The sequence below is a fragment of the Rhinoderma darwinii genome, chromosome 2, assembly GCF_050947455.1.
Source record: "Rhinoderma darwinii isolate aRhiDar2 chromosome 2, aRhiDar2.hap1, whole genome shotgun sequence".
NCBI lineage: Eukaryota > Metazoa > Chordata > Amphibia > Anura > Rhinodermatidae > Rhinoderma > Rhinoderma darwinii.
The window spans coordinates 121,678,171-121,691,257 of NC_134688.1; the positions used below are offsets into that span (position 1 = coordinate 121,678,171).

General features: G+C 41.1%; 1 protein-coding gene across 1 annotated transcript in view; it reads left to right on the forward strand.

Moving 5' to 3' along the window:
- Positions 1–13,087, forward strand: part of SUCLA2 (succinate-CoA ligase ADP-forming subunit beta) — a 90,449-nt gene that overhangs the window by 24,752 nt on the left and 52,610 nt on the right. Inside the window, exon 3 of the mRNA XM_075852247.1 lies at positions 12,569–12,668. Within this exon, the coding sequence (XP_075708362.1) occupies positions 12,569–12,668 (100 nt within the window). The remainder of the gene's footprint in view (positions 1–12,568; positions 12,669–13,087) is intronic.

The following is a 13,087-nucleotide window of genomic DNA, read 5'->3' on the forward strand; positions in this document are numbered from 1 at the left end:
TACAGAATTGGTGTATGCAATTGCCTCTTCCTATAGTACACTTAAAGGGATAGTACATGATTAAAACAGCAGTTCTTTCAAAAACATTGCCACACCAGACAGCGGAAATGAATCTGCTGATAAACCATTCAACCTGGTGGGGGGTATTTTAATCTCCATTTATGCTGCGGAATCTTTGCTCTTCTGTTGCGGCTTTTCCCCATTGAATTCAATGGGGAGATAAAGCCTGCAACAAAGAGCCATGTGTTGCGACTTTTGTGGCGGAAACACTGCGATTCTGCCACAAAAATCGCAAGTAACCATAAAAACAAAAGCCTTTTTTTAATGTAAAATGAATTTAAAAAAAAGATTATGCTTGTGAAATAGTCATGGCGTCGCGTCCCTCTGTTCTGAGCGCAGCCTGGCCTCCTCATCCCGCGTGACTGCTGCAGGCAATCATAGGCTGCTGCGGTCACATGGACTACAGCGTCATCCAGGAGGCCGAGCTGCGTTTAGAACAGAGGGATGTGTCGCCATGACAACGTGTGGGTGGTAAGCATAAACTTTATTTATAATTTATTTATTTTTTTTGCTCAATGGCCGCGGGTGAAAAACGTGCCAAACGGCGTGCGGGCAGATCAAAATCTGCCTCAAAATTCCAGACAGAATATTGAGGCAGAATTTTCTGCCTGCAAAAAACTGTGTGAACATACTCTTAAAAGGTCCTTTTAGAAAATAATGGATTAGTGTTAAAAGTTTGAGGCCTAAAGCCTGAGACTGCTGTACTGAGGAGTCATGACCTCACTCTCCTGCTTGACTACTGTTTAATTCAGTGTTGTCCTAGACACGGTGTGTGGCTCCAAATGACCATTCACAGAGGTAAACCTTTTCTGTCTAGTCATACTGTACTTAGATTATTACATGTATTCATGTATAGTTATTTTTCCAGTACATCCCTCATGACAGCACTACAGGAGGTTGCCCTATTGACCTCTAGGGACAGGAAGACAGAGAGGTTAAAAGGCCCCTCCCACCACCCCTTGCCAGTGTTCTTCCTGTCCCCACAGGGTCAGGAGCAGAGAGACGTCGCTCCTGTATTGTGCAGGAAAAGAAACTCGGGCAGGGGGCAAGATCGGGGCGTCCGTGCACTCCCCCTTCTCTTCCCCCTAAAGCCCAGGCTAACACCCCTCGAACGAGGGGTCCCTTAGCTCCCACCCTGAGACACCTACCGGAGGAATCCTAGGCAGGGTTCGGGTAGTGTGTGGGGGCTGGGGATTCCCAAGCAGGCTTCGGCCTGGCCGCGGACCAGGCGGGGACCGGCAGCTCCATAGACGTGGACGCACCGGCAGCTCCATAGACGTGGACGCACCGGCAGGGATCCTCGCTGCGCCGCATAGCAAGCCTCAGTCACCGGCTATGGCGGCTGCACTACAAGGAAAGACTAATAGCCGACCGGAAATGACGTCGGGTTACTTCCGGTCCGCGGCCATCTTGGAAGGCGGGAAATTCAAAACGACCGCATTTAAAGGGACACGCACAGGTATGTAGTTAGAGCTGATAACGCTAACTTGGATTATTATCGTGGATTGCATATTGCGTTGCCTGTTACCTGTCGCGGTATGGAACTTCCTCGTCCTGATGGAACTCCAGATATGTCCCAGGGTCACGTGAGTCTCACCCTTGGGGTAAGGCTTATGATTCCTTATGTATGAACACCATACTTTACCTACCTTCTGTTTTCTCTAGGATAAAGATTCCTCTCGGAGACAAACTGATATAAAGAAGGTTAAAAAATGTGCGACTTGTGCAAAAAAATTACCAGAATCACATAGGAAACAATTGTCAGGATTGTATTGCAAAAATACTAAAGGAGGAACAACCAACGTTCATGTCCGAACTTAGGGCTATGATTCGGGAAGAAGTGGGTCAGTCAGTAGCCTCCCTCGCCCCTCCTCAAGAAACTCCCTCCCACTCCCGGGCAAAAAGACCACGGATGGAAGTGGATCAAATATATTGTCCCCCCTCTCAGGGGTCTGACTCGGAGCAGGAGTGTTATTACCTATCAGAGGGTGAGTTAGAAGAAGGAGAGGAACTCTTGCCTTCAACTTCTTCCACTCAAGAGAAAAAAAATTTCTTCTCTTCCGAGATGTCTGATACCTTAATTCAAGCAATACGGGAAACCATGGATATTCCCGAAGAAGACCAACCACATACCATCCAGGATGAGATGTTTGGAGGTCTAACGGAAAAGAAAACAAAGGTTTTTCCGGTAAACGAACACCTCAAAAGAATGGTGACAACTGAATGGGAAGATTCGGAAAAAAGGCTCTTCATTTCATGAGCTTTTAAAAACAGACTTCTCTTTGATCCAGAAGACACTAAACATTGGGATGAGATCCCAAAAGTAGATGTCCCAGTAGCCAGGGTTGCTAAAAAACCCGCAATCCCATTTGAAGATTCCTCTCAGTTGAAGGACGCCATGGACCAAAAGGCAGACGGGCTACTGAAAAGAGCGTGGGAATCTTCCTCTGCTTTGATCTCGACTAATATCGCGGCCACATCAGTAGCAAGAGAAATGTTTATATGGTTAAACCAGCTGGAGACCCATTTGATGATGAAGACATCACGACAAGATCTATTAGAATCTCTACCCTTACTAAAAATGGCAACCGGACTCTTGGTAGACGCTTCAGCGGAATCTATTAGATTTGTTGCCAGGAATGGGGCTCTCTCGAATGCTGCTAGAAGAGCATTATGGCTCAAAATGTGGTCAGGAGATACGAAGTCCAAGAACAAATTGTGTTCTATCCCGTTTACAGGGTCTCTGATGTTCGGTCCTCTCCTCGATAACATGCTGGAGAATGCAGCAGATAGAGAAAAGGGGTTTCCTGAAGAGAAACCAAAAAAACCCCCTCAGTTTGGGAGGTTTCGCCAACAGAGGGATCCTACCTTACAGAACTACAGCGGGAAAGGGAAGTCCGGTCGCTGGAGTTACCCCATAGGGAAAAGGGGTAGAGGATATCTCCTTAACCCAAATAATTCATTCCCGCCCTCAAAGCAATGACGCCAAGAGCATAGGAGGAAGACTCCTACAATTTTATCCCAAATGGTCGGGAATAACCCAGAACCCCTGGGTTCTAAAGATCATAGAAGAAGGGTACAAAATAGAATTTTCCTCAATTCCTCCAGAAAAATTTCTAATAACCCAGTACCAAGCAAAAGACCTTCACCAGATCCTTATCCAGGACGTCCAGAAACTACTCAAATTGAGAGCCATTTCTCCAGTTCCCCACAACGAAATATGCAAAGGCCACTATTCAAAAATCTTCTTAGTCAAAAAACCAAACGGTTCCTACAGGACAATAATCAACTTGAAGGTCCTAAACAAATGGGTGATATATCGAAAATTCAAGATGGAGTCTATCAGATCGACTATTCCTCTAATAAGGGAAGAGGCATCAATGTGTACGATCGATTTTAAAGGATGCGTATTATCACGTTCCTATCCACCCCGCGTACCAGAGATTCCTCAGATTCGCAATTCAGGACGGTCCTTCCATTCTCCACTTCCAGTTCCTCTGCCTCCCTTTCGGCATTTCCTCCGCCCCCAGAATTTTTACAAAAATTATGGCAGAGATCATGGCATTCGTAAGAAGTCAGGGTATAGTAATTATACCATATCTAGACTACTTTTTGTTGACGGCAGATACTCCGTCTATCTTAGACAGTCATCGGTCACAGGTTCTTTCCCTACTACAGGAATTGGGATGGATAATCAACTTTCAGAAGTCGAGTCTTCCTCCCCAAAAACAGAAGGTCTTCTTAGGAGTACTGCTAGACTCCTCCCTTCAACATTCCTTCCTCCCAAGAGAGAAACAAATACTCCTACTGGCAGAAGTAAGGAAATTTTTGGGGAAAGACGCCTGTTCCATAAGGGAATGTATGCGGATGTTGGGAATGATGACGTCTTGCATCCAATCTATTCCATGGAGCCAATTTCACTCCAGACCCTTACAGAATCTGATCTTGTCCCAGTGGGATCGAAAACAGAACTCCCTGAATTCAAATTTCCGAGACTGTAAAATCATCCCTCCTGTGGTGGCTCTGCACAAACAACATAGACAAGGGAGTCCACTGGAGAACTTCTCCTTATGTAGTGATTACCACAGATGCCAGCAAACACGGCTGGGGGTCGGTAATCCAAGACCAGCACTTTCAGGGCACATGGCCTGTTCAAATGAAGATGTCCTCAAACTTCAGAGAACTAAAAGCCGTATGGGAGACACTTATAAGAGCTTCACCCATCATAAAAGGGAAGCATATAAGAATTTTATCGGACAACACGACAGCGGTGTCCTTTCTTCGCCATCAAGGGGGAACAAGACACACTCTTCTTCAGGCCCTCTCTACACAAATTTTCAGTTGGGCAGAAGAAAATGTCCTATCAGTCTCTGCAGTCCACCTAAAAGGCTCAGAGAACCTATCAGCAGATTTCCTGAGTCGGGAAAAAATAGACCCTGGAGAATGGTCCCTAAACAGGGAACTCTTTCTGTCCTTAACCCGAAGGTGGGGTTATCCACAAATAGACCTGTTTGCCACGAGGAAAAACTCCCCAGGTAGAGACATTCTTCTCCCTAAATCTCAGAGACAACCCATTGGGAGTAGATGCATTGTCCCAACCCTGGGGCATGGATCTGGCCTATGCCTTTCCTCCGTTTCCTCTAATACCAATGGTATTAAGAAAAATCCAGGAAGATTTGACAAAGCTCATCATTATTCTTCCCTATTGGCCAAAAAAGTTGGTTTCCAATCGTAAAATACCTAGCGTTGGAAGACCCTATCATGCTCCCAGTCAGAAAGAATCTTCTCTCCCAGGGTCCCTTATTCTTTCAGGGAATAGAATCTCTGAAATTATCACCCTGGATCCTGAAAGGCAGATCTTGAGGAACCACGGTCTGTCAGATGAGGTAATTTCAACTATCTTATCAAGTCATAAAGAAGTTATCTCAAAAATCTATCAAAAAATTTGGAAGAAATTCTGTTCCTGGTATGGAGACCCAGGACCAGACCCCTTTTCTCCCAACATTGCGAAAATCCTAGATTTTTTTACAATCGGGATTCAAAAAAGGGCTTCGTCCTAGTACCTTTAAAAGTGCGGATTTCAGCCTTAGGAAATTTTTTTAATACTCCCCTGGCTGAACATCGGTGGATCAGAAGATTCACTCAAGCAGTCTCTAAACTGAAACCTTCCCTAAAGAAATTAGTTCCTACCTGGGATTTGAATGTAGTGTTAACGACTCTTTGTGATCCCCCTTTGAGCCGCTCGACACAATTAGTATGCACTTTTTAATTCTAAAAGCTGCATTCTTAGTCGCTATTACTTCAGCAAGAAGGATTGGAGAAATCCAATCTCTGTCAGTCATAGAACCCTACCTAAAAGTACAAGAGGATAAGATCATCCTAAAGCTGGACCCCTCCTTTATTCCAAAGGTATCTACTGCTTTCCATAGAGAACAAGAAATAATTCTACCTTCCTTTTATCCAGATCCAAAAAACCAACAAGAAGAAAAATTCCATTGCCTGGATGTCAGGCAAACCATTCTTCAGTATCTGGATAGAACCTCCTCCTGGAGACAAGATAAAAATCTATTTGTCCTGTTTGGGGGAAAGAATAGAGGAAAGAAAGCCTCAAAAGGCTCTCTAGCGAGATGGGTAAAAACTACCATACAAGAAGCCTACAATTCCCAAGGACTATGTGCCCCACAAGGCATCAGAGCCCATTCAACGAGGGCAGTTTCGGCATCCTGGGCAGAAAGAAGAGAAGCCTCTATGGACCAAATCTGCAGAGCTGCCACTTGGTCAAACCATCATACGTTTTGCAAACATTATAGGCTCGATGTTCTGTCCGATACGGATTTAAGTTTTGGATGGAAAGTCCTTCAATCCGTAGTCCCGCCCTGAGCATTATAATCTGGTATTGCTCCTGTAGTGCTGTTATGAGGGATGTACTGGAAAATAGGAATTAGACCTACCGGTAATTGTATTTCCAGGAATCCATCATGACAGCACTCTTACATTCCCTCCCTTATTGAATTCTGATTTGTGCAATGAACATGTCAGTTATTATCCCTAGAAATAAAATAGGGTTGCATCCATCCTGGTGTAGTAATTGAAAAACACTGGCAAGGGGTGGTGGGAGGGGCCTTTTAACCTCTCTGTCTTCCTGTCACTACAGAGGTCAATAGGGCAACCTCCTGTAGTGCTGTCATGATGGATTCCTGGAAATACAATTACCGGTAGGTCTAATACCTATATTTTTTTATTTTATTTTTTTTATTCACCTAGAACAACCTTCCTGTCGAATATATGTATTGAACCCCACCTAACCTTTTCCCAAAACTTTGATTCTACCCATGGATGAAATGTAGCACAGAGGTCTCTAGCATGTTTACCTGTAGCCACCGTTGTATCAAAGTTGGTGAACCAGATCCAGAAAGAAAAAAAAATAATATAAATTTTTTTTTTAAGAGTTCAAAGCAGACCCATTTTGGAAAGCCATTCCTTCCTTTCACAAAAGTAGTGAGGACATCATAAAAAGGCCATTAGTTGCAATTTGCAGCACAAATTAAGACTTCTGGGCCCTATTGCTAGTTTTCCACGCGAGAAAATGTGTAGAAAGGTTAATAAACTCATCCCTATATGTGGCACGAACCCAACGCTTCCCATTACCCCAAGAAAACCATTTCCCCCAATGAAGCCTGGTGGCAGCAAGATGCTGTTGGGAGGCTTTTCATCCGCAGAGACAGGAAAACTGGTCAGGATCGAAGGAAAGACGGATGGCAGTAAATACAGGGCATTTCTTGAGGAAAACCTGTTTTAGTCTGCAGGGATTTGAGACTAGGACAGAGGTTCACCTTCCAGCAGGACAATGACCCTTAACCTACTGCTAAAGCTACACTGGAGTGGTTTAACCCCTTAATGACCAGCCTATTTTAAACTTTAATGACCAAGCTATTTTTTAAGTTTTTCCATCGTCGCATTCCAAGAGCTATATCCTTTTTATTTTTGCGTCGACATAGCTGTATAAGGTCTTGTTTTTTGCGGGACAAGTTGTATTTTTTAATAGCACCATTTTGAGGTACATATTATTTATTGATTAACTTTTTTTTGGGGGGGGCAATAGAAAGAAACCTGAAATTTCGCCACTCTTTTTCGCGTCTTAAATCTACGCCGTTTACCGTGTGATATAAATAACACAATAACTTTATTCAGCGGGTTGTTACGATTGCAACGATACCAAATTTGTTTAACCAAACAAGAAAAGGACCATAGAGTCTATAAGTCAAAAAATATATATAATCTTTTTATTACAGAACAATATTATACTGGTTACACATATGTTTCTAAAAATGAATCACAAATAAAAGCATGGCCGCCAAACGAGTCAAATGTTCAACAAATGAAATCCTGTGAATATGAGCTTGTTAGAATATACCTCAAAACAAATGCATATAGCATAGTACGAATGTAGTAGGGTACACTAGTTACAAATAATGTGTTCTGCTGTTTGAGGATAAATAGGAAGGATGTTAATAACATGTACTGAAAATTAGGTAACCAATGGACCAATAGAGAGTATTATATCCAAAGATATATTCATACATATGTGAATGCTAAATGCAATTTGTATATATATCTTCCGAGCAACAAGAACAACAAGCAAGGGATAACCAAAGTACTAACCCATGTGGCTGAGACTCAAAGAATGGCGACCGGCCCCAACGCGTTTCGGCTTCCGCCTTCGTCTGGGGGTGGCACCTACAAGTATATCCTTCCTATTTATCTTACATAGAAGCCAATCAGAGACCGATTGGCCAGGTGAAAGTAATGCACCAAATATTTACCCCAATCAACTGTTGGCGTCATGTCCGCGTTTGTCGATAGACAATCATCACATGGTGTGGGCATCATGTGATGCGTGATGAGTACGCCGCGTGATGTCACAGCAGCGTCTCTTATCACGTGCACATCAAGATGCCGACTCGTGGTGAGTTGCTAGGGACGCCAGCGCATGCACACTTGATTGAGGTATGTTTACAATGAATCTACCAAATACGACATATATATAAAGAAGAGTTCTACAATATTTGATGGAAATTCCATATTCAATACTTATACATATATCCCCTACCATAATTATGTATAACCCAAAAATTATTTTGACATAAGAAAGATCCTTTGGACATTCGGCACAGAACATTAAAAAAAAATAATTATATTAGAATATAAAACACATTACTTTATATTAAACAAAGGTTTTTATATATGGTACACAAAATAATAATAATTAAATATGAAAATAGACCATATTACATAAATATATACATATGTGTGACACTGTAAATAAATAAATACTATATATTGTAAGAAAATATAACCTAATATATACATACATATATAAGTGCTATTCATACACATATGTGAAACACGTGCTGACCATGGTGATATAATATGTGCAAAGTGATATACAGAAAATAAATAGATACTATCTAGTGATAAAAAATTATATATGAATATATACGTACACAAATCATATGCACGTATAGTCATGTGAAGAGATATTAAAAAGATATATACAACAATAGTGCCAACATTAAGAGTACAAGTGACTAAAGTACAATAAAAATGATTCATTAAAAGTGTGCATTTCATTATTTTCCACTGCCATATATATATTACCATGGGGATTAGTGAACAAGTAGTTGGAAAAATTTTTCCATACAAATCAGTATAACATATTATTTTAATATAGTTTCTTTTATTGCAAAGTTGATGCATCTCTGAACATCGATGGTATTTCATAAATATCTATGTCTGATGAACTAGGAAGAAGGAAGAACATATGTTAAAATCACAAAGACATTATTACATTACAAAATTAAAAAATGATGCCACACAAACACATACACAGTGATCAGAGAAACGAAGCGTACCCATGCGATTCGTTTAAGCCTCTCGGCTGCATGGTCTTCAAAGTCCAGATCCATTTGCTTTCCAACCTTAGTAACTTCTTCATCAGATCTCCACCTCTTATATTCAGTTCCACATGATCTATTCCTCGCACCCTCAGTAGTCTGGAATTACAGTTATGATGCTGTTTAAAATGACGCGGAATAGTTTTTAGTTTTTCTATTTTGTCAGCTTCATGCACCTCCTTTGCGGATTCAATGTCCCGTACATGTTCACGGACTCTCATTCGAAATTCCCGTGTGGTCAGTCCTATATAGATTTTATTGCAAGGACACATTGCATAGTATATCACTCCTCGTGTCGCACATGTAATGTGCCACACGATTTTGAACGTTTTATTTCTTTCAGAGTCCGTGAACTCTACTGCACGTTCAACATTGGGACATGAAATACAGTCTCCGCAAGGGGAGCAGCCCCATTTAGGGCCTTTAGTTCCAAAGAATTTTCTTCCCTGTGGGACTGGGGTATAGAAACTGCGGACCAAATGATCTTTCACATTTTTAGCACGACGGTAGGCTACAGAAGGAAATTTAGGCAATATTTTGTTGAGTATCGGGTCAGCTTTCAAAATCGGCCAATATCTATTTAAATGGCCCTTCATCTCTTCCCAGCGGGAATGATATGGCGTGATGAATCTCACCTCATTGATTTTATTTGCTCGAACCGCTGGTTGTAGGAGTTTGTTTCTCTCCGTTTCTTGGGCTCTTTTTTTCGCTTTCCTAATACATCGATTGCTGTAACCCCGATCCATAAATCTATGTTCCAGGTCCTTAGCTTGTTTTATAAAATCTTCTTTCCTTGAACAAGTACGTTTTAATCTAAGAAATTGGCCTGTGGGAATAGCAGCAATCGTTTGTTTCGGATGTGCAGAGGTGGCGTGTAAAAGAGAGTTCACAGAGGTTTCTTTCCTGAATAGATCAGTTTTGGACATCACCATTCTCATCACATTGGCTTTTGATGTCCAAAAAATCTACTTGTTTTTGGTCACATTTGTATGTAAGTTTAATATTCTGATCATTCAGATTCAATTCTGCCATAAATTGTTGCAATTGCTCAGACGTACCCTGCCAGATCAAGAAGATATACCAAAAATGTTGTATCGTTTTTGTATGTTTTACTACTTTTACACAGTAAAAACTCTTTTTTTTTCAAAATTATTTGTTTTTGTGTCTCCATATTTGAAGAGCCGTAACGTTTTTATTTTTTCGCCGATGCGGTTGTATGAGGGTTTTATTTTTGCGGGAAGACTTGTAGCTTTTATTGGTACCATTTTGGAGTAGATGCGCCTTTTTGATCACTTTTTATCACATTTTTTTTTAGTCAGGATTCACAGAAAACAGCAATTTTACTATAGTTTTTTTTATTACATTTTCTACGGCGTTCACCGTGCGGGTTAAATAATGTAATAGATTTATAGTCGGGGTCGTTACGGACGCGGCGATACCAAATATGTGTAACTTTTTAACTTTATTTTGGTTTTTTAACAGTAAAGCATTGTGTAAGGGGAAAAACTGGGCTTTTCATTTTTTTTTCACTTTTTTTTTTTTTTAAATTCACTTTATTAAACTTTCTTTTACTTTTTTACTAGTCCCACTAGGGGACTTTAATATGCGATTCTCCGATCGCTATTATAATACACTGCAATACTTTTGTATTGCAGTGTATTACTGCCTGTCCATTTAAAACTGACAGGCATCTGCTAGGTCATGCCTCCGGCATTATCTAGCAGGCATTCGCTCCAGGCAGACCTGGGGGCCTTTATTAGGCTGCCATTAGAGACACAGACACTCGGCGATCGTATCGCCGGGTGTCGGTGGGAGAGAGAGGGAGCTCCCTCTCTCCAAAACCACTCATATGGTGCACCGCATCTGAGGGGTTAATCGGGTGAGATTGATACTAATATCGATCTCACACGGCAGAGCAGGGACGCCCCCAGCTGCCTCTGGCAGCTGAGAGCAGGGAGATTTGACGCTCCCTGCTCTGTTTACTTTATCCTGATGCAGTGCCGTAAAAAGGCATATGCATCAGAATAAAGCCCGTTAGTGGCCGACGTTAAAAGGCGTATTGGCGGTCACTAACGGGTTAAGGTGAACATATAAATGTCTTAGAATGGCCGAGTCATAGACATCTTGCATGACCATCTGTTAGCACAAAATCTTCCACATAATGAGCTAAACCCAATCGAGAATCTGCGTCATGACCTGTAGACTGCTGTACACTGATGATACCCATCTAACTTGGAGTTGGAGCAGCTTTGCCTGGAAGAATGGGCAAACATTCCAGTGTCTAGATGTGCTAAGCTAATAGAGATGTACCCCAAGAGTCTTTTAAAGGGAACCTTTCACTAGCCCATCCATGTGCAGCTGAGTGCACCCTGTTATAGGTGGCGCTGCACAGACCCTGGGGCACTTTAAACTACTTGCCTAGCCACCTCTGTTTTTGTGATATCGGTGACGTTATATTTGGTGCCTGATAGGTAAATTTGCCAACATATTACGCACCTTACAATAATAGATGTATACGGCTTACTTCTGATTGGCACTTGAGGTGCATTTAGTGGGTGCAGTGGCTTTTGATGTATTTTTTTTTAATAAGTGCCCTTATTTAACTTAAGCCTGTCCCGATGATGGTCTCCAGCTAGAAATATATATCCAGAATAATCGTGGCATTCTGCGGGTTTATTGTTCAATATCAAACTGTTGTAAGAGGAGAAATCCGGTATGCTCTGAATTGGTGCCCGGAATCTCCATTTGTTTGTCAAATGTCCTGAAGCCGGGCTATTTTTATACACCGTTATGCGTTCTGATTCATCTTATTGACAGATAAATGCAGAACATTCTTCCTATGGAGTAAATGGTCTGTCTTTTCTAAAGCTTCAGCTTGGATACTTAACACATTGCAATTGTCAGACTGTCTCTACAGGATTAGATGGCAACTTCTACTAGTGTAAGGCGATCAAGAGAGATTTTGGATCTTTTTTTTTTTTTTTTTTTTGTTATAGGAAAAATATTTTTGTTGTTGGACAATAAAAACTATATTACAATTTCTGCCCACTTGCAATTGGCGTGTCCCAATTCCAGTGCTGAAGAAACCTAAACCGGTCAATTTTTGAGTATTTCCCTAATATGTCGCAGGTAATTAGCCAAACGTATTGCCTTTTTATAGGGGTACTTCACCTTTTGGGCTGGAGACACATTGGCCCAGATTTACTAATGCTGTCCATAGCCATAGGTTGAGGAACATTATGTTTGGAAAAACTGAGTATGAGCCGCACTGGGTGGATGGATGTGAGTGAATGCAGTCTTTGTGTGCTATGTTGGTGCTGTGTGACTAATGGAGAAGTAAATAAAATGTATACTTGTGTTTATTGATTATGTTCCCTTTTTTCTTAGATATAAAATGCGTTGCTTTTCCCTGTCAAGTTCTGCTGCTATCAGTTGTGGCATACAGTAATATTTATGCTGTAAAATAGTATTACGAAAGATTCCCCAAATCTGTTTGATCTTGACTAAAAATTCTTTGACAATTCTAATGATTATTTTCTATGTTCTACCTAAAGGCTCCGAAGATTTGGTTGTTAAAGCCCAAGTGCTGGCAGGAGGTAGAGGAAAAGGTACATTTGAAGGTGGCCTGAAAGGAGGAGTGAAGATTGTCTTTTCGTAAGTTTATGACTTGTTAATGTATATGTGTGTATATACATATGTGTGTTTGTATGTGTGTATGTATGTGTGTGTATATGTATGTATATATATATATATATATATATATATATATATATATACTGATATTATTTGTTTCTGTTAATCTCCTATTTCTAGATATTTTTGCAGCCAAGCCTCCTCCTGTGTTATTTTGTATTATCACTGTTTCTGAATACCTTCAGCCTCAAGAAATTACCAGTAGTACAATCACCTTTAGTACTATACTGCTGCATTGTAGCAACTGCAGTGAAGGTCCACTGATTTAATACTAAATGTTTACAAGGGTCAGAGGATGGTTTTTCTGGTTCTCTTCACACATTCAAGTTAAATTATAAAACTCTGGTGGGCTTCCTGCAACCACCACTAGGGTTGGCTTA